The sequence below is a fragment of the Panthera tigris genome, chromosome F3 (assembly GCF_018350195.1).
Source record: "Panthera tigris isolate Pti1 chromosome F3, P.tigris_Pti1_mat1.1, whole genome shotgun sequence".
NCBI classification, from domain to species: Eukaryota; Metazoa; Chordata; class Mammalia; order Carnivora; family Felidae; genus Panthera; species Panthera tigris.
The window spans coordinates 4,905,253-4,927,434 of NC_056678.1; the positions used below are offsets into that span (position 1 = coordinate 4,905,253).

Consider the following 22,182-nt stretch of genomic DNA (forward strand, 5'->3'; position numbering starts at 1 on the left):
CCCGGGGCGATGGACGCCTCGGGCCCTTGGACGGGCCGGGGGCTCACGGCAATGCAGGGGTAGACTGTGATGTTGGTCTTCATGGGGATGTACCCTTCGCAGCTGCTCAGGTCTGCTGTGTTGGAGATGGTGACCATGGCCTTGCCCAGCGTGGATATCTTGCAGCCCTGGATGGGGGTCGCCTTGTCGAAAGAGTCCTCCCCCACGTCAGACAGGATGAGCAAACCGTCGGGGCCCGCCTCGGGCTTCTCCCGGCACACCACGGGGCTGCTCTGGATGCCGCCGCCCAGCTCCGAGGCCGGAGGATCGGCCATGGCCTCCCCGTGCCCGAAGCACGTCTGGGCGATGAAACTGTGGCAGGACTGCTCGCCATCGCTGCCGGCGCTCACCTCGCTCAGCCAGGAGCTGATGGAGGAACGTTGGCTCCCGGCCTCGCGGGCCTTCTCGTCCAGGGTCAGCTTCGGGAGGGGCAGGAACTGCGTGATGCTGACCTCGGACACGGGGGCCACGCTGGAGTAGCACTCGAGATCCTCGCTGATGCTGCCGATGATGCTGACGGGCCGGGAGCCCGAGGCCAGGGCCTGCACGGAGCAGTCGCTGTTGAAGCTGATGATGCTGGTGGGGCGGCCGCCGTCCAGGACGCCGCTGATGGTCAGCTCCTCCACCAGCGTGAACACCAGCTCGTCCTCGCCGTTCAGCTCCAGGGGCTGCTGCACCGTCACCGTCGTGGTGCTCAGGACCTCCTTCTTGGGGTCTGGAGAGGTGGCCCCCTGGTGCTCGTCATCGACCGGGCTTTCGGGGAACCCTTGGCTCCCAGCGGACATGGACTTCTTCAGAACCTGGGGGCTCATTCCAACTGGGGGGGTTCGCACCTCAGGCTGCAGCAGGGACTCGCTGGATACCGTGCAGGCGTCCTTGCTCAAGGGAGGCAGGGGGGCAGGAGAGGGCAGGACACCCTTCTGGGTGTAGACTTTGCACCTCTGGGAGGGAGAGCTGGCCGGCTTGTACTCGGAGGTCTTGGACAGGCTGGCGATGCCCAGCCGCGGGGACCCCATCGGCCTGGGCTTGCCTTCCACGAAGCCACAGGAGTTCAGGCTTTCTCGGCTGCTCTGGAGGCTGGGGCTCTGCGTGAGCTGGGAAGCAGCGTGCTGGCCGCCGCCGCCGCCCGGGATGCTCCTGGGCGAGGCAGGGCTGGGGCTGCCGGCCAGAGCCGGGGTGGGGCCTGGCGAGTGATTCCTCTGCATCTTGGAGGCGGGAGGGTCGGTGCCTTCTCTGTCAGTCAGCTGCCCGTCGGACCCGGCCTCTTCCTTCTCAGACTCACAGAGTGGGTTGGCCCCAGCCGCCTGGCTTAACGGGGGACCCTTGCCCGCTTGCTGGGCCCCAAACTGGACCGGCAGCTCTTCGAAAGGAAACTGACTGGGCTCCTCGCTGCCGTCGATACAGTCCAGCCTCTCCTGCAGCTCGGCAAACGTGTTGCACTTCAGACAGTCCCTTTCCGACTTGCCGGCCGCAGCCCCTCCGGCCTCTGGGGGCCGGCCGTCGCCCCGTGCCTTCTGCAGGGCGGGCACGATGGGGACAAAGTCTGGGGGGCCCTCGTTGTCGGTGAGCTCTTTGTCGGAGAGGGCCGTGCCGTTGGGCCCGATGTAGATGACCGTGTCGCAGGACTGCTCGCTGCTCGAGGAGTAGTCGGGGTCGCTGGACAGCGGGGGGATGGGGAAGTCCGGGTCCCCCGCGGCCCTGGCGTGGAAGGGTCTCAGCTGGGTGGGCCTTCGCATCCTGCCTTCCTCGCAGGAGCTCTCCCCACCGGACGAGCTTGACGTGTACTGAAGATGAGAACGGGGAGGTTAGCGGGGGCGGGCCTCCCGGCGAGCCCACAGCGGCTCCGAACAGGCCCCCCAGGCCATCCCGGTTCCCCTCCCTGCGTCAGGCTGTTCCTCGTGGTGCATCAGGCCAGCGTGCCCCAGCTTGCCACACCGTGGCCTCTAGTGAGAACGGCCCATGTGGCACGCTGGGGAACAGAGCCTGCTCAGGACAGGTGACCAGCCCGGGCCCCGGGTGACCTCCTGAGGGCAGACAGGTCACTACCGTGGCATACCCCAGCCGTCTGTGGTACCCTGCGTCACACAGGTTGTAAAAGCCCATTTTTTACCCCCCCCCCCTCCACTCCCCGCCATACACAGAAAGACACAAAAAGGAAAAAGCTTCCCGCTTCACCAGCTGGCCTGGCGACCACAGTTGTGATGGCTTTCTGCCACATTCTGGTCATGCCACCAGGGTCCTGGCTTTGCCTCTGCCGGAGAAAGCAAGGCTGGTAGTTTCTGCCAGGCTCCTCGCATCCACCAGAAACCACTGTATTAACGTGGCAAAGCCCAGGAGCCCATAAATGATTCCTGGAAATGTGGGAGAAGTAGCACCACGTGAGCAAAGCACTAATCCAAAGATGGGCTCAGCCAGTCTAAGGACAGGGTCTCCATCTACGTGGGACCAGGGCAGCGAGGGAGACACGGAGTGTTTCCCGTCCTACCCAGATGCCTGACGTGGGCCTAGTGCTCCCAGTTAGGGGTCCAGGCTGGATGACTAGCAGCTGGCGGGGCTAGGGGGCACGGACTTCATCATCCTCCCCCCCCCCCCCACCGACCATCGTCAGCATCGCCTGCCCCCCCACCCCCACCCCGGTGCTCGGGAATTAGGAATACCGGCTCGGCTCCAGGGTAGGGCTCCCAAAGCATCTACACCCGCTGCACCCCCTGGGAGCTCCCTACCTTCGTCTTCTTTTTCTTCATCCTCAAGACTCTCGAGGCGATCTGGATGGTGGACAGTGTCTCTGCGTAGTTGCCGGCGGCCGCCGAGATGTGCGCGATCATGGTGGTGCGACAGTTCACGTTCCCCAGGGACTCTCGCAGCAGCATGGTGAGTTTGCTCTCTCTGCCAAACAAAGTGAATTAAGGCTGCATTAGTGGGTCATGCTTCACGTTGGCTGTCAGGGTAGGACCGCGGGCCTCCTCGTGGCTTTTTTGTTGTGGGCAGCAGGGGTTTTTTTTCCCCCCCGTTTTTAAAAAAAAGGGCGTACTAATTAACATCATTTTCTAGCACACGGCTGTTTGTAGCGGGCAGCCGAGCAAGGGCTTCTAACCCCAAGGATGGAATCCACGTGACACACCTCCCTTGGCACTCGTGTCCCGCTCCTGGGTACGCCCGTGCGTCTGTGTGCGCCCACCGGGCGCTGTGCACGACGGGACCTGGGGATAGGAACTGGAGGAAGGGAGAAGACGGCTCTGTGACTGATTCGGCAGGCCGCGTGCACACACAGCCCTTCTTTGCAAGTGTCTGCGCGCGAGCGGTCCCTGCAAGGCAAAGTGGTTTGCCAGCCACGAACCTGCGTGTTAGATCCGTGTGTCTGCAACGTAGCCAGTTTGTTTGCGAGAGTGGCAAGCACTTTATCACCATCTGTCTCTTCCTCTCGTGCCTGCACGTGGCGGCAATGCAGGAGAAGGTGTCTGTGTTCCCGATTACGAGTGGAGAAACAGACACGGGCCCGAGCACTCAATCCGCCGGCCACAGAACGCTGACCTTTCTAGAAAGGCCTCCTCTGGGGACTCCGCAGGTGCCGTGTGGGGCCAGGGCCCTGAGTGGTGATAATGAGGCTCAGGACTTTACAGATGGTGGTTGCAGGCTCTTCCAAAACTGACCTGGAGCGATGGTGCATGTGTTTCCATTCCTGCACGTGTCCCAACAGTCTCCCTGCCTCGCTCTTAAAAGGCTTCTGCTTACGTCATCATCAGCCCTCTCCTCTCAACTGCTGCCAGATGTCATTTCACCTCTGGAAGCTTCCCTGATCCCGAAGGCGGAGGCAGCCTCTGCGTCTCCCGTGCCCTGTGTGCATAGCTGTGCGTTGTGTTCAGAATGCCAGGTTCCGGGGGCTCGTCCTCACGTCCGTGTCCCCACCAGGCTGTCAGCCGGCCACCCCCTGCAGAGCTCCCTGGAGAGGGACCGTCCAGCTCGGCAGACCCGGTGTGAGAGGCAGGCTGCCATCAGCAGAGATCAGGCCTTGGAAATGGGGAAACCCTTTCACACGTGACCTGCATGGGGCCTTCAGGGAGGAAGACTGCGGGGTGAGAGCCAGAGTTTGCCTTTTCCATCTGGAACCAATTAAGGTGTCAGTTCGGGACGCCGGGCTCACTCTGGCTCAGTTCCAGGGCAATTAAAAAAAACGCATCAGGGTTTTCCTTCAGCCGAAATCGTCAGTGATGAAAGTCGTGGAAGGAGAATGTTGCGGACTGAATGCAAGCAAGCTAACCCCCAAAGTGATGCTATCGGGGGGAGGGGGGGCTTCAGGAGGTGACCAGTCACAAGGGCAGTGCTGTCATCGACGAGAACAGCGCTCTTATAAGGGGGACTTCCAGGGGAGTTCGCTCGCTCCTTCCGCCATCGGAGGCTGTCACCAGAAGGCAGCCGTCTATGAACCAGGAAGCTGCCTCACCGGACACCAGACCTGCTAACACCTTGTCGAACCTCCAGCCTTCAAAGCTCTGAGACATACATGTCTGCTGTTTGAGGCCCTCCGTCTGTGGTTATTTTGTCAGAGTGGCCTCAACGGACTGAGACAGGGAAGAGGGTGTGCAGAAGGATCGAGGCCTCGCTGCAAACACTCATCTGCCTTCAAAATGTGTCCAGCAGGCAGGTCACGGATGCCACCAGAGCTGACAGCCAGACGGGCGGTCGGGTCCCACCCCCGGCACACACTCTCCGCGGAGACCCTGCACCTGCCTGGGTCTAGGGTTTTGTCTTCACTGTGTCTTCGAGTGGAAGACACATCCCATCAGGGCGAAGTCGTGACCGCTGCAGTCAATTCTTACTGTCCGAGGTGGTTGTGGTCTATTAAGTCTCTGTGAACCCTGAAGCAGTGAGTCCAGATGGGAACGGTTCCTCGGGGCCACTGGTCAGTTTCCCGTCAATGAATCGATCGATACATAACCTCGTTTCACGTGTTTCTGTTTAGAACACCTGATTTAATACACATTCCTTACAAATGATGAACTACACGCACTATTTCTTTAGAACAAAACACTAGCTGAGGGTCTATTTTTCTGACCCTAGGTAATAAGAACATAAATTTCTTTGGCTTTTTCAGCCTCACAATATTGTCCACTATGCTTTTTTTTTTTTTTTGAAAATTTTAAATTATTTATTTATTTTTCATGTTTTTATTTTTGAGGGAGAGAGAGAGGCAGAGACAGAGCATGAGCAGGGGAGGGACAGAGAGAGAGGGAGACACAGATTCTGAAGCAGGCTCCAGGCTCTGAGCTGTCAGCACAGAGCCCGACGTGGGGCTCGAACTCACTAGCGGTGAGATCATGACCTGAGCCGAAGTCGGACGCTCAACCAAGGGAGTCACCCAGGCGCCCTGATGTTTTTTTGTTTTTGTTTTTGTTTTTAATTTGATCGATCATCTTATGAATCCATAAAGAGAGCCATTTATCTGTAGTTTCATCATGCATTTTAGATGTTACCTTACTCTTTCTGAAGCAGCCTGATGCACAGGTCAGTGAATTCCCTCTTCCTCTTTCTGGATGTACCAGATTGTTGACTCGTTAACACGAGTCAAATTCATGCCAAACGGCACTACAACTCATGCCTGAACGAGGCTTCTCGAAGATACATATTTTCTCCGTAAGGCACGTCACTGCCTTCTCGCACCAACGAACGCCGGGCCACCCCCACAGCACTGTGCTTGGGGGCCTTTTCGGCAGTGAAACCACCAACAAAAAGCACACAGATACAAACAACGTGGCACCAAACAGGACTCTGAAGAGGAGCCTTGTTTACAAGAAGAGAGGCGAGACGAGGAGGCAGAGGCCTGGCTTGTCCCATCTCAGCTGGGGACGGCACATCAAGCCACCCACGTTTGGGCCGCTGTGCACGTCCGCAAACGACAGCAAAGGCGCCACTCGAGCTGAGTTTGAACGTGATTCGTAAACACGGAACCTGCAGCTGATGAGGATCACGTGTCCCACAAAGTCCCCTGGTGTGAATGCCTGCTAACCGTCATGCTCTGCTGAGGGCACGCTCCCTCCTGCGTGTGACCGCGTGTCCGTCCTCAGGAAGAGGGGCCAGGAGGAGCAGGCAGAACACGGTTACATCGCACTGTCTGCCCTGTGCATTTCCACCCGGCTCCCCCTTCATCAGTCAATCGTAGGATGATTTTTTTCCCCAAGTCCACACTGTCGGAAGAAGCCGGGGCACGTTGCTTGGCAACCGGCGTTTTAGCTCTCCTCGAGGAAAGCCAGTAAAACTGCTGGCAAGACTCTTTCACACGGGCCTCTCTAGACTCTAAAACATATCCTTATGGGAATGAAAAATGGTGGCTATAAAGCTTGGGTTCTCTTCTGCCTCGTGATGATCTTTTAACTTGGAACAAAGACAGTTAAGTGGGGGAGGGAAGGTGAAAGAAGGGGCAGGGTACTAAAGGCTGAAAACTGCAGATTTAACTTGGTGGCTGGGGTAGGAAAACAAAAAGATTCAAAAGAGTTTCCAGGGCAAGAGTCAGCACGGACTCAGTCTTCGTCTCCGTGTTACGGCTGAGGCAGGAGGAAGGGAAACGCACAGGTGCAGGGCCAGTGGCCCCCAAGGCCCAGCTCCAGGCTGGATGGGGGACTTAGGGGCCATGTGGGAGGGGTCCTTGCTGCGCAGGATGGCGTGGGTCGGGGGCAGGAGCCGACTGCGGTCTGGGGAAGGCCTGGGCCAGTCTTCCAAGCCCCCATGTGCCCGGCACACATATTCACCTCCTTCCCGCCCCACCCTGCATACATCTTTTATTTTATTTTCTATTTCTTTTCAATGGTTATTTATTTTTGAGAGAGAGACAGAGACAGAGCACAAGCAGGGGAGAGGCAGAAAGAGAGAGGGAGACACAGAATCCAAAGCAGGCTCCAGGCTCCGAGCTGTCAGCACAGAGCCCAACGCGGGGCTCGAACCCATGAACCGCAAGATCATGACCTGAGCTGAAGTCGGAGGCTTAACTGACTGAGCCACCCAGGCGCCCCTGCACACACCTTTTAAAATGGGTTTTGGAACAATGTCTTCCTTTAAAAAATAAACCGACCTTTTATTGGACAAAAGAATGGGAGAGTGAACAAATGGTAATGGTAATAATTCAAAAAGAGCATGATGAGCAGGTGGTCCCCTAGGGCAGGGCCTGCAGGCCAAATCCAGCCCACCACCTGTTTTTGTAAATAAAGTTTTATCGGAACACAGCCACACCTGTTTGTTAACATATTGCCTCTCGCTGTTCTCGTGCTGCAACAGCAGAGTCGAGTAGTGGCGATGGAGCCCGAGTGGCCCATCAAGCCACAAATGTTTACTCTCTGCTCCTTTACGGAAAAAAGGGTGTTATTTTTGACCTGTGTTCTAGAGTAACAACATAACGCGGTCTCATCCCAGACACGGCACCAAAGAGTCAGCAAGCTGAGCGTGAAGGTGGGTCGCGATTTCCTTACTATTCAACGATCTCTTCCTGAGTGGACATTCTGCGTCGTCTCTCTTTTAGTTGAGATGTTTCGCAAGGGGAGAGCGGAAGTCAGCATGATGGAAACCGGCGAGGGACAAATCCCGAGCTATAGGCTCACTCGAGCACCGGGACACATTATGGGCAACTGCCCGGATCACCTCCCGTTTCATCCAGAAGCAGAGCCCGTCCTTCTGAAGGGGCTGTGAGGCTGGGCCCGTTATCTGCAGCGGCCCGTTCAGGAGACACGGTACCGAGCACGTCGGGTACCATACAGGTGCGAGGTCACACTGTATCCAGTGAGGGACACACGCGGGTAAAGCGCATTGTGACATCATCGTTAAAGCCAATGACACAAGGACATCTAATACTACACACGATAAGGAAAGCGCCCTCCAGCCTGAGGGGCGTCCCCAGTCACTGTGACTCCCACACCTCCACAGTGACAGCACCGTCTGTCTCCTTGGCTGGGATTCCCCTACGTGGTGTTTATTTGTTGAGGTCCCTAAAACACCCAACAAAACTCTGAATTCCTTTCTGAAAGGGTGGTCCAGAATCCATAGCTCATTATTCGTTGACCCTCCGGAGAGGCAACCCTCCCAACTGGTGAGGGGTACAGGTCCTCTGATGAAATACGATACCCGCATCACGCTGCAGTGTCAGCCCGAGAATTTCACAAGAAAAAGGCCATGCCTTTCCTGAGCAGTGTTAAATATACTCCTTTTCCAGAAAGGTGGGGAGGAACCCTGGAGGCAGAAAGTGGGGCATCTGTGAACCATGTCCTTCTGAAGGAGACAGAGACGGCCAGCTCTGACTCACCACGTCGGGCAGCCTGACGACAGCACCACAGGACGACCTTCTTTCACGCCCTGCTTCCCGTGAGAGAGACACCACAGGTGTCCACTGGTAACGTGCGTGGGGGCCCTTCAGCACCCACACCGAGAGGGCTCAGAATCAAGCAAGAAGAGACTGTGCCTTTTCCCTCTTGTCAGTTCTTAATGAAGCGTGGAAAGAAAGGAGCTTAGTTAATCCAGAAGACTAATTAAGCTCCGGGACAATCTGCAAGAGAGAGAGAGCCCTGTGGGCGGCAAGACTCACAGCGGACATAGACACCAGAAACACGGGCACACGGCTACCCACGCTGCCGCATGCAGGCCTGCTTTCCTCCAGAAACACGACAGTGTTTTCCTTTAAGTGATACACCATCGGTATTGAAGAATGGAGACCACGCACACGGAATTCAGGTGGGTGTCAGAGACCCAGATCAAGGTAACAGTGAACATTTAAATGCCAAAAAAACCCACAAAAACCCACGTTGGCAACCCTCGCATTCTGTTTTTTAGAGAGAGAGAGAGAGAGAGCAAGAGAGTGCAACACTCCATGCTCAGCATGGGGCCGGAAGCGGGGCTCAATCCCACGACCCTGGGATTCTGACCTCAGCTGAAATTCAGAGTTGGACGCTCAACCGACAGATCTCCCAGTTGCCCCATCACTCACATTCTTAAGGATATGACCCTGGAGCCACACTGCATTCCGGAAAGCATCCCACTTTCTATCCACTTTACCTGTAACCTGCCAGAATGTGTTGTAGAGCCTCAGGCCGACAGCTTGACCCGCTGGGCAAGAGTTGCTAGGTCTCAGGCCAGCTCCAAGGGTTCTGACCTCCCAGCTCTGCCCCCAGGCCCCAGACCCCTGCATTTACCCACTGGCCACCAGGAGGAGAGAGGAGAGTGAAAAGGTAGCACGAACAGAAAGGAAGAGAAGAGGCAGATTAAAATCGTGAATTTGGGCCGAGTCTGGACACTCAAATGGAATTTTCCACTCTCTCTCCCACTGACCCTGCCTCCTTCCTATTTACATCCTACTGGTCTGTGAACATCCTTTCTTACTGTCACCTAATGGGTCGCTAGTGAGTGACCTCCTGAGGCCAGCCTAAGTATTGGGGACCAGGGTCCCAAGACATCAGCATCCATGGCCCAATGTGGACCACATCTGTGCTTTTGTCTTTGTTTTTGTTTTCACCCCATTAGAAAGAGGGTTGAGCAGAGGACACCAGCCCCACTGGGTGAGGGCAATTCTCGTGCCTCTGTCTTCTAGGTCCCAAGGACATGCCTTCTTGACACTGTTGAGTTGACAGATTGAAATACATACATCCACAGGGGAAAAGCACTTCCCTCGAGTTTATTTATTTGTAAGCGTGTTGCTGACTCCCTTCTCACGACTGCTTCACAGACCTGCACGCTTTTGGGAGGAGACTTTTCGCGCCTCCGCTTTGGGGAAGCCGTCTGCTCTGCAGGAACGGCCTTCACTCAGCAATGTTCCCCTCAAGGGTGCCAACCTCTCAAGGCATGAACGATCCGGATCCTGGTGCCACAGAAGAACCAACAGCTTGGTACAGACCAAGCTATCCTAATGCATTTTCAAAAGGAATAACGTGAAGTTGCTGTGGTTTGGGCATGACGCCATTTGTCCCGCAAACAGTGTGAGCAGGTCTCACTGTGGGACGCTGGGGAGCGGAGTGCAAAATGGGGCAAACCTCCTTCAGTGACAGGGGCTCTGGCTTGTATAATAAAGCACCGGCAAAACCAGCCCCTATTTCTGGCACGTGTGTTAGAGGAGCTTCTGGAAGCACTGGGCATTTAGCCATGTGAGAGATGGAGAGTTCCCTCATCGGGGGGAGCTCGGGGAAGGACCCCGCGGAGAACCACCCGTTGCCAGCTGAAGGGCCAGCCTCTGTGATCCAGCCGGTATACACGTGATGTGGGTGTGTGCCTTGCTTAACCTAAAACTGCCTGTGGGTGGAGGTCCTAAAACTGTAACCAACTGGGAGTGGACAAGGTTAATCTAACTGTTCGCTCACAGAATTCTTTATTAGACACTGGAGAGCCCTGAGGCACAAACGGCGCCATTTTGGAAGGCTTCTGACACAGAGTAACACACGGGAGCGATGCCTCCTTCCCCGGGCCATCCTGCTTATCCAAGGCTGGCACCATGGTGGCTCCAGAACTCTGGGGGCAGTGCCCAACGAGAAGCAAGAAAGACGGGACGGTGGCCCACAGGGGGCCTATGTGAAGCAGTACTGCCCCTGACAGACGAGGCACGTGATGGGCATCCATTTGGAAAATATATGGGTGGAAAGCCAGTTCACGTAAGCTAAAGGCTTCGCATTGCAGGTATGGGTTGGGGCCAATGAAAGCTGCTTTCTGACCTGAATAGTTGCCACCGTTCTCAGAGGAAGACAAAGTCTAAGGAAATCTGGGCTGCGTGAGTCCAGTGGAACCTGGATGTCAGTGTTCCATTTATCTGAATAAGATAAAATTCACAGGAGGTCGGCCTGCTTCATGAGAAAGACCAGCTGTAGGGGCGCCTGCGTGGCTCAGTCGGTTAAGCATCCGACTTCGGCTCAGGTCATGATCTCACGGTTCGTGAGTTCGAGCCCCACATCGGGCTCTGTGCTGACCACTTGCTCGGAGCCTGGAGCCTGTTTCGGATTCTGTGTCTCCCTCTCTCTCTGCCCCTCCCCCACTTGCACTCTGTCTCTCTGTCAAAAATAAATAAATATTAAAAAAAATGTAAAAACAGAATAAGGGGCACCTGGATGCTCAGTTGGTTAAGTGTCTGACTTCGGCTCAGGTCATGACCTTGCGGTTCATGGATTCAAGCTCTGCGTCGGGCTCTGTGCTGACAGCTCAGAGCCCGGATCCTGCTTCAGATTCTGTGTGTATGTCTCTCTCTCTCTCTCTGCCCCTCCTCCACTTGCACTCTGTGCGTGTCTCTCTCTCAAAAATAAACATTAAAATTTTTTTTTAAAAAAAGTTAAAAAAAATGAAAGATCAGCTATAAGCGGTGAATAGTCTCATTAAAATATTTTAAGAGAAGTATGTGATATAACTTACTTATATAGCTATCAGAACGTTCAAGTTAAAATTCTAACTTAACCGCTTCAGATTTACCTAATAAGACATACTTGCAATGAGTAACCTGGTTATAATACATGGATTCACTTTTATAAACTAAAAGTGTTCCATAGAAAGTTTTCGTGTTTTTTTTTTGTTTTTTTGTTGTTTGTTTGTTTGTTTGTTTTTAATTACTCACTTGCTTAACAACTCAGGCCTTCTCCTCAAGAGCAAGGCAAAATCTCCATCCAGTCTCAGTTATTGGCCACTCAGAATTAGTAGAATCTGAATTGCTCTAAATATCCTAAGTTCTGCTCAGGAAAACATACATTCCTTCCAAGACCATAGCACACAGGGATGACAGAAGATACTTTAAAGGTGATTCATGCAATGAGAATCACAGTATTGAAAGTCTGCCGATTCTAGGACACACTCCTGAATGAAGCTGAGAAATAATTTTAGAACCACAGAATATCACAGTTGGAAGGATTCTCAGGGGTCACTGCATTTTCCGATAAAAGAACTGCCATGATAGCAGGTGATCTGCTTTCTGCCAGAATGTTCTTAATGACTGAGAACTTACCAACTCCCGGGGTACGCTATGTAATATCTTTGAATAGCCTCCATTATTAGAAAGCTCTCTCCTGTACTGAACTTAAATCTTCCTTATGCTTCTAACCATGGGCACTCACTCTGTTCTCTGTGAGCACACAGGGTAAGACTAATTCTTGTGCACACCTTGGCCCTTTACAGTTTAAAAGACATTTATCATATCCTCCTTAAAGGTTCTCTGGCTTGGAAACATTCCCTACTCCTTCCATTGCTCCTCAAACATTTAGTTGGTCGTGCAAACTCATACCAAGCCTCCCTTAGTATGAGTAGTGAAGAATAGGGCTTTGCTCAAAAAGGTCTAGACTTTGTCCTCAGCCTCTGGGAGGTAATCTATGTCATTCCTGTTAGAAGGGTATTTGTTTAAGGTGGGAGCTGACCACACCAGAAAGATCAACCGTGTGATTTAGGTCAGGGGCTTTGGGCTATGCAGGACCAGTCAACCCGTAGACTGAGCACAACCATGTGGGATATCCATCCATCCATCCATCCATCCATCAATCATGCTATGTAAGGTAGTCCCCCAAAAAACTCTGCACACCAAGGCTCAAGTAAGCTTTCTGGGTGGTAATACTTGCGTGTATGTCACACACTGGCACCGGGAGGATCACACACTTTGCACAGACAGAACAACAGAAGCTTTGTGTTTGGACCACTCTGTGCCTCTTCCTCGGGCTGGTTTTGATCTGTGTCCTTTCTCTGTGATGAATCACAGCTGTGAGTACTTTCAGTGAGGCTGTGAGTCCTCCTACTGAATCAGCAAACTCGAGGGTGGTTTCAGGAACCCGTCAAACTCGTACGAGGTGTCAGAAGTCTGGGGCAGACTTGGTGGTTCAAGGATTGCACCCCCAATCCCCACAGTGTGGCTAATTCCAGCCAGCTCTTTTCAGTAAGATCCTGCAACGCTGAGGGTAAAAGCTGTGCTTTTATGTTGACCTTTCTTTTTATTTTGACCTTCCTTTCCAGTAACTTGGACAATGTTAATGGTTAATGACTTATTAGCTCTAGCACAGAAGGGAAAAGATCATATATATATATATATATATACACACACACACACACACACACATAGACACATACATACATATATATATGTGTGTGTGTATATTTATATATATATGTATATACATATATACATATATATGTATATATATGTATACGTACATATACATATGTACATATGTATATACATACATATACATACATATACATATATATGTGTGTATATATATATATATATATATAAATATACACACACACACATATATATATTTTACTTAGTTTAGCATGATCAGGAGCTAAGAATGTCATCACTTTGATGAAAAAAGAAAAGAAAAACTAAAAACAATAACCTAGAAGGCAAACTAGCAGACCTTACATATAGAAAACGGGCCCAAAGGTTTCCCCTGAATTGCCCAAAATTGTGTATGCTAATGAAGTCTAAGATGCTACCAAGAGGTGCTTAATGAGTCGGTAATGAGATCCTCTACACTTACTAACCATGCAGACTGATCTGTAATAGATGCACGCTCAGTAATTAATCTACCTGCAGGACCAGATTAAGAGGAATAATAATGTTTCTATTATTACTGCAGTTAAAAATTTTTTTGACGTTTCTTTGTTTTTGAGAGAGAGAGAGAGAGAGAGAGAGAAGCGAGAGCAGGGGAAGGCAGAGAAAGAGAGGGAGACTGTATCCAAAGCAGGCTCCAGGCTCCGAGCTGTCAGCACAGAGCCCGACGCGGGGCTCACACCCACGGATCACGAGATCGTGACCTGAGCGAAAGTCGGACACTTGACCCAGGCACCCCTATTACTGCAGTTTGGAACATAAATACTATTCTGACATTTCTCACATTATTTGAAGTTTCACTTAACTTTTAAAAATTCACATGGCCTCACAGATGATAAAAGCAGCCTGAGTGTCCGCTGATAGATGGGTAAAGAAGAGGTGTTATATATACACAACGGAACATTACCCAGCCTTTTATGCAAGGAATGAAATCTTGCCATTTGCAAGGACACAGATGGAGCTAGACAGTATAATGCTGAGCAAAACAAGTCAAAGAGAAATACCGTCTGATTTCATTCACAGGTGGAATTTAAGACACAAAACACATGAACAAGAAAAAAAAGAGGCAAACCAAGAAACACACTCTTAACGCTAGAGAACAAACAGGTGGTTACCAGAGGGGTGGTAAAATAGGGGGGCGGGGCGAAACGGGATGGGGATTAGGAGTCCACTTATCACAGTGAGCGTTGAGTAATATATATAGTTGTTGAATCACCGTATTGTGAACATCTGAAACTAAGACAACGCTGTAAACTGTAAAAAATTCATTGGGCCACGGCCATTATTAATTATCGATGCTTAGACATTTCTACAGTCCAGTCACGTTTTATAGAGCCGCTGCCACAGTGTAAAGGGGGAGGATAAGTTATGTTGCACTATAGCCCATTACACATTCTCCGGGTGAAGATGAGCTCATAGTACTGTGTGGAAGCTTTGCTGTCCTTCAAGTGTAGGTCATCTTCAGGTTTGTGGGCGTCCGTTAATTCCAAGGTCAGAGATCTTTGCGGTAATCCAAAAGGGAGTCAGGCGCTGATGGGTGACAGAGGTGCCGGCAAGAGTCATGTTGTCATGGTGACCCAGAGCCCCTCCCCCCGATACCTGCTCGCTCCTGTCCTTCTCCGTGGATTTTTAAATTTATTTTTTTTTAATGTTTACTTTTGAAAGAGACAGAGACAGAGCATGAGCAGGGAAGGGCAGAGAGGGAGAGAGACAGAGACAGAATCTGAAGCAGGCTCCAGACTCTGAGCTGTCAGCACAGAGCCCAAAGCGGGGCTCAAACTCATGAGCTGTGAGATCATGACCTGAGCCGAAGTCGGACGCTCAACCGACCGAACCACCCAGACGCCCCTCTTCTCCATGGATTTTTCAAGAATCCTCAAAAAGAGGGCCGCCTGGGTGGCTCGGTCGGTTGAGCGTCTGACTTCGGCTCAGGTCATGATCTCACGGTTCCTGAGTGTGAGTCCCGCGTCGGGCTCCATGCTGACAGTGTGGAGCCTGCTTGGGATTCTCTCTCTCCCTCTGTCTCAAAAGAAATAAATAAATAAACTTTAAACAAACAAGCAAATAAATAAATAAATTCTCAAAAAGAAAATACACGAAGGTTACAAATGGAATTCTTGGACATAACGAAATCCTACTCTCGCCTGGTGCCTTCTCTCAAATCTCTCCCCCTGCCTTCCTGCTACACCACTCCCCACTGGCTGTGTCCCCTGAGAAATACATCTACGTCTTAGGAATGTCCCCATGCTTTTCCATGAGTTGTAATGTCTGTTTCAGGGAAGAAACGTGTACGAAGTGCACGTCTGACGGGGCATCTTGATGGCACCTCTACGTCCAGTCTCTGACTGCCCTTCAGTGTTGATGTTACAACTGTGTGCAATCCGGGCTTTGAAAATCTGCAAGTGTATTTAGAGCCCTTTCAAAAGGACTGTGTTTACCAAAAAGTGGCAGGGAAGCATCTGGAAGGGTTTCGTCTACTTTTTTTTTTTTTTTTTTTTTTTACCAATTCTCTATGCAAAACCCTAAGATGACAGAGCAGTGTGGGTCCTGGGTGCCTTACGGGGCTTTTAATTTCTGGAAACCCAGGTGAGTCCCTCTTGCACCACATTCCTTGGAAAGGCTAGAAAGAGGTTAAATGGCATTAGCCAAAGGGTCCAGGCTTAATGGTAACACTAGGTGACACTCATGATGACCTCCAGTCTCCAGAGTTCAGTTTAGCCAATCCTATGCCTGCTTGCCATCAAAATAAAACAAACAGAGAAAATGCACATATGAGCCCTGAGTGGTCACCTCATTTGCATTCCCTTGACCGTGTTTTGATCTTGTGCACACCACGGGCAGGGAAGTCCAATCTCTCTCTGCTCGATCAGACTGCGTATCCGTGCGCTGCCCTTGTGTTGCAGGATAACCTTCAAAGAGACAGGACTGAAGCTGGCTCGCTATTCGAGGCCTGCGGCATAGAATACCACGCTGTCAGAAGGGGTTCAGCCCAGTTCTTGGGAGGACGGATCAGATGATCAAACGTGCTCTCTCCAGTGATAGGGAGCTCACATCTCTCCCTGTGCTGTGGCTTTTCTTTCGAGTCATGAGCATGGAGCTTCAAGGTCACGAGGAGGCATTCACTGCTCTCTCCTCCCACCCCTCTCCCCTGCTCCTGACCAACGGCCTTGCAAACACTTGGCTGTGGATACTGAAAGCAGCTCCAGAAGGAACACCATCGCCACAAAGTCCATTATTCACCAAGATGGCGGACTTGGGTGCTGGCCCGATGGGCGGCAGACCAGCACGACCATGGTTCCAAACCACTTGTTATTTCATTGACGGACAGTCTGGGTGGCCTCCTCCTTATCATATAAAGGGTGACAGCGAAGAAGAGTCGGCAGCTTTGGACCTGGTGCTGGACAGAGGGAGGAGGAGGCTGCGAAATATCCCAGACACCTTCCGGCCGGTAGACTCTGACCATCCCACTACTCACGACTCCTTGAGTAAGTGTGGACTTTTGTGCCTCTCCTGTACTGTGGCTCATCCCAGACACTTAGCCTAGAATGCTGTTTACTTTAATCCTATGGAAATTCTTTAACACCCAGCTGCCTTCACTAACCCACCAGTCATCCCCACCAAAGCAAAGCAAAGCAAAACAAAAAACAAAACAAAACAGGAAAAGTCTGATGGTTCTAGCAACTCTCAGGGACTTTGTGTCCTTGGAAATCACCTGCCTTCCCTTTTCTTCTTTTTTATTGTAGTAAGACACACGCAACATAACTTTACTATTTTAGTCGTTTTAAGTACATAGTTCAGCTGAATAATATTGCATTGCACGGACACACCGCATTTCATTTTCCACTCATCCACTGATGGACACCTGGGAAGTTCCCACCTGTTGGTTATTGTGAAGGACCCTGCTGTGAATATGGCTGTGCAAGTATCTGTTTTAAGTTGCTGCTTTCAATGTTTTTTTTTTTTTTTGGGAGAGAGAGAGAGCGAGCATGTGAGCAGGGAAGGGCAGAGGGAGAGAGAGAATCTTAAGCAGGCTCCACACTCAGCGCAGAGCCTGATCTAGCGCTGATCTCACAACCGTGAGATCATGACCTGAGCCAAAATCAAGAGCTGGACACTTAACTGACTGAGTCACCCGGGCGCCCCTCCTTTCCATGCTTTTGAGTATGTATCTAGGAGGGGAACTGCTGGACAATATGGCAATTCTATTTTTAAGGTTCCGAGGAACTGCCAAACTATTTTCCAGAGTGGCTGTACAATTTTACAGTCTCACCAGCCCTGAGTCCGAGTTCCAAATTCTCCACATCTTTGCCAACATTTATTTCTGCTTCTTTAATAACAGCCTTCCTAACGGATGGGAGGTGGTATTTCATTGTGGTTTTGTTTACATTTCGCTAGTGGCTAATGATGTAGAACACATCCTTTCATGTGCTTATCGGCCATCTGTGTATCTTCTTTGCAACAGAAAAGGTCTATTCATTGTTGCAGTGAATTGCATTTTTGTTGTTGAATTGTAGGAGCTCTTTATATATTCTGGATACGAATCCTATATTAGATATACGATTTGCAAATGCTTCCTCCCACTCTGTGGGTTGTTTTTCCATCTCTTGTTGGTGTCCTTTGATGCACAAAAGCACCACTTCCTTTTTTTGGTAACACTTCATCATTCTTAGATTTCAACTAACAGTTTTTGGCATCTGTGGCTCAAAAGCTTTCCCATGTTGCTTTTCCTATGATAGGCCTGCCAATAAGAGTGACCAAACACGGCCCATGGAATTTTGTGAAGGCACTCGTCCAATATGGTTCTTGTTATTTGCAGACCACTAACCAGTCACCAGCTGGGGAGAACTTGAAAGATGGTTGTTAAACACGTGTGCCACAACTGCCCAGGGACAAACTTCTTTTGAAATCATGTACAACCAACTTCAAGGAGATGATGAGGGCAACTCTGTTAGAACGCCTTCTGGGCATTACGTGTGGTTTACAGAAACATCATCCCCCAGTCCTCACGAAATATACCAACTGGACTGGCTCTTGGTACAGAGGCAGTGCCTACTAATTGGAAGGAATTAAAAGGAAATTAAGTTTAAGAATGGTTTCATCACCGGTACATGTCTGAGAAGAGATGTTACACAGAGGCCACAATGCGCACATTTAATAACTTAAGAGAGAGTCTGCAAGATTTTAATAGGGAATGACACACGAAGAAATTGCACATTTCTTGAAAAAGAATTAAGAAAGCTGATTTGAGCTCTCCAGTGATAATTATTCTGCTTGAAAAAAAAAAGCTATTGTGGCACAGTATCTATGTCTTTTAAGTTGATGGGTCTCATCACAAATGGCTATTCATTTCTTACACGGGACAAATGTGGTTTTGAGTTCAGACTCAAATCACTGATATCCTGCAAAATCCTTCCTTGGGCAGTTTCTCAAAGTCCTGCCAGAGACAAGAAGCTTGCAGACTAGGAGTTAATCACGTCTTCCAATGCCACTTCTTTTCATCTCCCCACTTGTAAAAAAAATTTTGGAACATCACAGCGTTACTTTGAAATGCTATGAAGCAGTCTCCATGGGTGAGATTGACGGTCCCAACACCACCAAAGATGCCTTCTTCTTTTTTTTTTTTTTTTTTTTAATTTTTTTTTTTCTCAACGTTTTTTATTTATTTTTGGGACAGAGAGAGACAGAGCATGAACAGGGGAGGGGCAGAGAGAGAGGGAGACACAGAATCGGAAACAGGCTCCAGGCTCCGAGCCATCAGGCCAGAGCCTGACGCGGGGCTCGAACTCACGGACCGCGAGATCGTGACCTGGCTGAAGTCGGACGCTTAACCGGCTGCGCCACCCAGGCGCCCCTAAGATGCCTTCTTCTTGAAGAGCTGTATAAATTGGGCAGCGGTCACTTCTCTTCTCTCATCACATCTAGGACCTAACAGTATTCAGCACAGAGCTGCCCTTCTATGAATATTTAAACAAATACCAGAAGAGTACCTCTCCCTCAAAAGAAGTCTCCCCCTGCCCGACCAAGCTTCCTAATTCTGTAACTTCCAAAATACCTTTTCTTTTTCCTCATAAGGGGCCACTGTCACAGCGCGACCCCTTGGACTGAGTGTGTGCTGAGCACAGGGCTCCCAGTCCCCCTGTTTTTCCAGGCTCCCAAAGCATTCCAGAGGACAAGCCATGGCCTACTTGTGTGCACACAGCCCATGATCTTCAAGGACAGCTCACGGGAGAGACATTTCCACCAAGGTTACCGTCAGCCCCGCCTTGAGGAATGTGTACAACAATCCCCAAAGAGGAACAGTCAGAGCCACCAAGATGCCCTCAGTTTAAAATCAAGACTGTGGCCAAGTCAAGTCAGGCCAGTCTGTAAATGCGTCTAGGTTATGATCCCATGGTTTCCTTAGATTGACACTACACAGGATGAAGTTCTTTAGAGCAAAAATGTTGGGTCTCAGCAGAACGTATAGGTTCAAAAGGCTGATAAGACCAGGTTGTAGAGTCGAGTTCAATATCAAGGCAACTACTGTTTACAGTTAAGTATCAGCAGAGAAAACAGCTTCCGATGTGGTGATTTTGGAGGGTCTTGTTACAAAGCCCAAGACTGCCCTGTCCCCATTCCTTTGCACTAACACACACAGAAAGTCTTATTTGGACGGATAGGCTTACTTGGAGGGAACTCACCCAACAAGTATTTACTAAGAACTGAAGATACATGTAGGCTCTCTGCTGGTCCTGGGATGACAAATGCAGACAGACATGCCCCCTGCTCTGCAAGGCTGACCACAGGTTCAGAGGTGCCCAGAAGAGTCTCAGTGTATGCCCATTATCCCGCATCCTGCCCAGTTTCTGTTGTCCTGGAGTTTTCATTTTCTGAAAACATGTTATTATTAAGACTTTATTGTTATTTATTTATTTTTACATCTTTTAAATGTTTATTTATTTTTGAGAGACAGAGTGGGGGAGAGGCAGAGAGGGAGGGAGATGCAGAATCGGAAGCAGGCTCCAGGCTCCGAGCTGTCAGCACAGACCCTGACACGGGGCTCGAACTCACAAACCACGAGATCATGACCTGAGCCGAAGTCAGACGCTCAGCCAACTGAGCCACCCAGGCACCCCTATTATTAAGACTTTAAATGACAAGATGGGAAGAATTGGACAGACCTTCACTCTCTGCCTTCATGGTCCACGTGCAGTGGATGGGGCTCCTACCTGAAGCCTTAGCATTCCCGCTACCTGGGCAGACATGTGCAGAAATGCACTTGTAACCGGTTACCGGACATACATAATTCGTAACTGTGCTCAAACACACCTCTGTTTCTCCCCAGAGAAATACAAGCTGTGGTTGTCACAATCTGCAAGGTTTACACATACAGAGTCACTGAACTTAAGAAAAATTTTGTGATCGATCTTATGTGAAATAAACACCTATTTCATTAGGGGGATGATCAGGTCTTTCTCTGCCGCCTGTCACCAGTCGGATTTGGGAAATTTGGGAGTCTAAAGAACTAGCTTAAATGATAGAATATTGCTGACAATGGACAGTTTTTAACTTGAAGTATACTGTGGAAGTCTGCTTCAGTGTCCTACAAGAAGGCACTGGAGTTTTGGAAATAGGTCTTTTACATTTTAATTGTACTTTGTTCAAAATGAGTTGTAAGCCTGTTATCAGGTGCTCACCCAACGAAACACAAAAATTGCAGCCTGGGAAGCTTGTGATGAATTGCGAATATTAAATGAAACAAAGCTTACTGACAGCCAGGACCCTGAAAACACATTCCTGCAGAAGCAAAGAAGGAGCAGCATGAATATTAGACAGCAAGAGACAAACAGCATCAAGGATTAAATTTTGAAATTCCAGAACTGTGCTCTGGAAATTCATCTGGGGGAGATCTTTTATTATTTTATTTTGGGGGGGGGGGCAGGGGGAAGATCTTTTAAAAACTCACACACAATATTCTTACTGAGTTAGACACATATTCCGCCGAAAAGGACTTGTAGTTGGTCGTGGTGCACATAAATTCTTAATTATTTTCAACCAGACTGTGATAATCTCCCAAGAGAAATAGAAGCTATAGTGATAGAAACACAGAGCTTTATATGTTAACACACATGGGCACACACATGTACAAGGTAGGCAGTGAGGGAAGTGAAGAAGAAAAACACTGTAGCTCTAAGTTAATACTAGAAAAAATTATAGTCCTCAGAAAGACGCCATTAATATGCATAGATTTGGTGAAGATGGTTAAAATAGGTGAATCGAGAATCATTATTCTGCTTATATTTTTTAGTCTTTATTTTGAGAGAGAGAGAGAGAGAGAAAGATGGGAGAGGGGCAGAGAGAAGGAGAGAGAGAATCCCAAGCAGGCTCCGTGCTGTCAGCGCAGAGCCCAATGTGGGCTTGAACTCACGAGCCCTGACATCATGACCTGAGCTGAAGTCGGACGCTTAATCCACTGAGCCCCCCCGGGGCTCCCCTCTGTTTATTCTACTTGAATGTTCTGAGACACAACATAAAAAGATTTTAATTTTTTTCTTTGTTGTACATGGATTCTTTTGGTAAGAAAATACTTCTGAAGGTTATTTTGATTACGACTCTTTTGCAAGTCACTAATATAAATGGATTTGTCAGAAAATAGTTCAAAAAATTAATATTATTAACTAAGTAACTCTTTTGCTCTCAAAAGTGTCCAGTTTGGAGAATAAATTATAGGATTCCCTTACTTACACTTTAGAACAGGGAGAAATGTGTAACAGAATACAGAAAAGTATCAAAAAAAGTAATACGGTAGTCTAGGTACCTAAAAAGACCTTCTTATCAAGTACAATTAAACACTGCAGGTAAGATATTTTCACAAATCTTATTAAATGCATTGCTGAGCTTGTAAAAGAGTCAAGAATTTTCAGGCCAAAAAAAATAAATGAAATTGGGAACTTACCAGAACTAAGCATAACACACAAGTCTGCTTTACGCTGAAGGCATTTGCCAAACCAGGTAATAATCTGCTTAGTTTTACGTGGCTTCAAAGGACATTGGAAACAGAAGACAAGGCCAAAAGGCTGCCCAACATGATGGTTTTAACAGGAAAATCCCCTTCAACAACACCT

General features: G+C 49.7%; 1 protein-coding gene across 1 annotated transcript in view; it reads right to left on the reverse strand.

Annotated features, from left to right (window-relative positions):
* KIF26B (kinesin family member 26B) overlaps positions 1–22,182 on the reverse strand; it is a 464,690-nt gene that overhangs the window by 17,286 nt on the left and 425,222 nt on the right. The window contains 2 exon segments of the mRNA XM_042975573.1: positions 3–1,823; positions 2,763–2,925. Of these exon segments, the coding sequence (XP_042831507.1) occupies positions 3–1,823; positions 2,763–2,925 (1,984 nt within the window).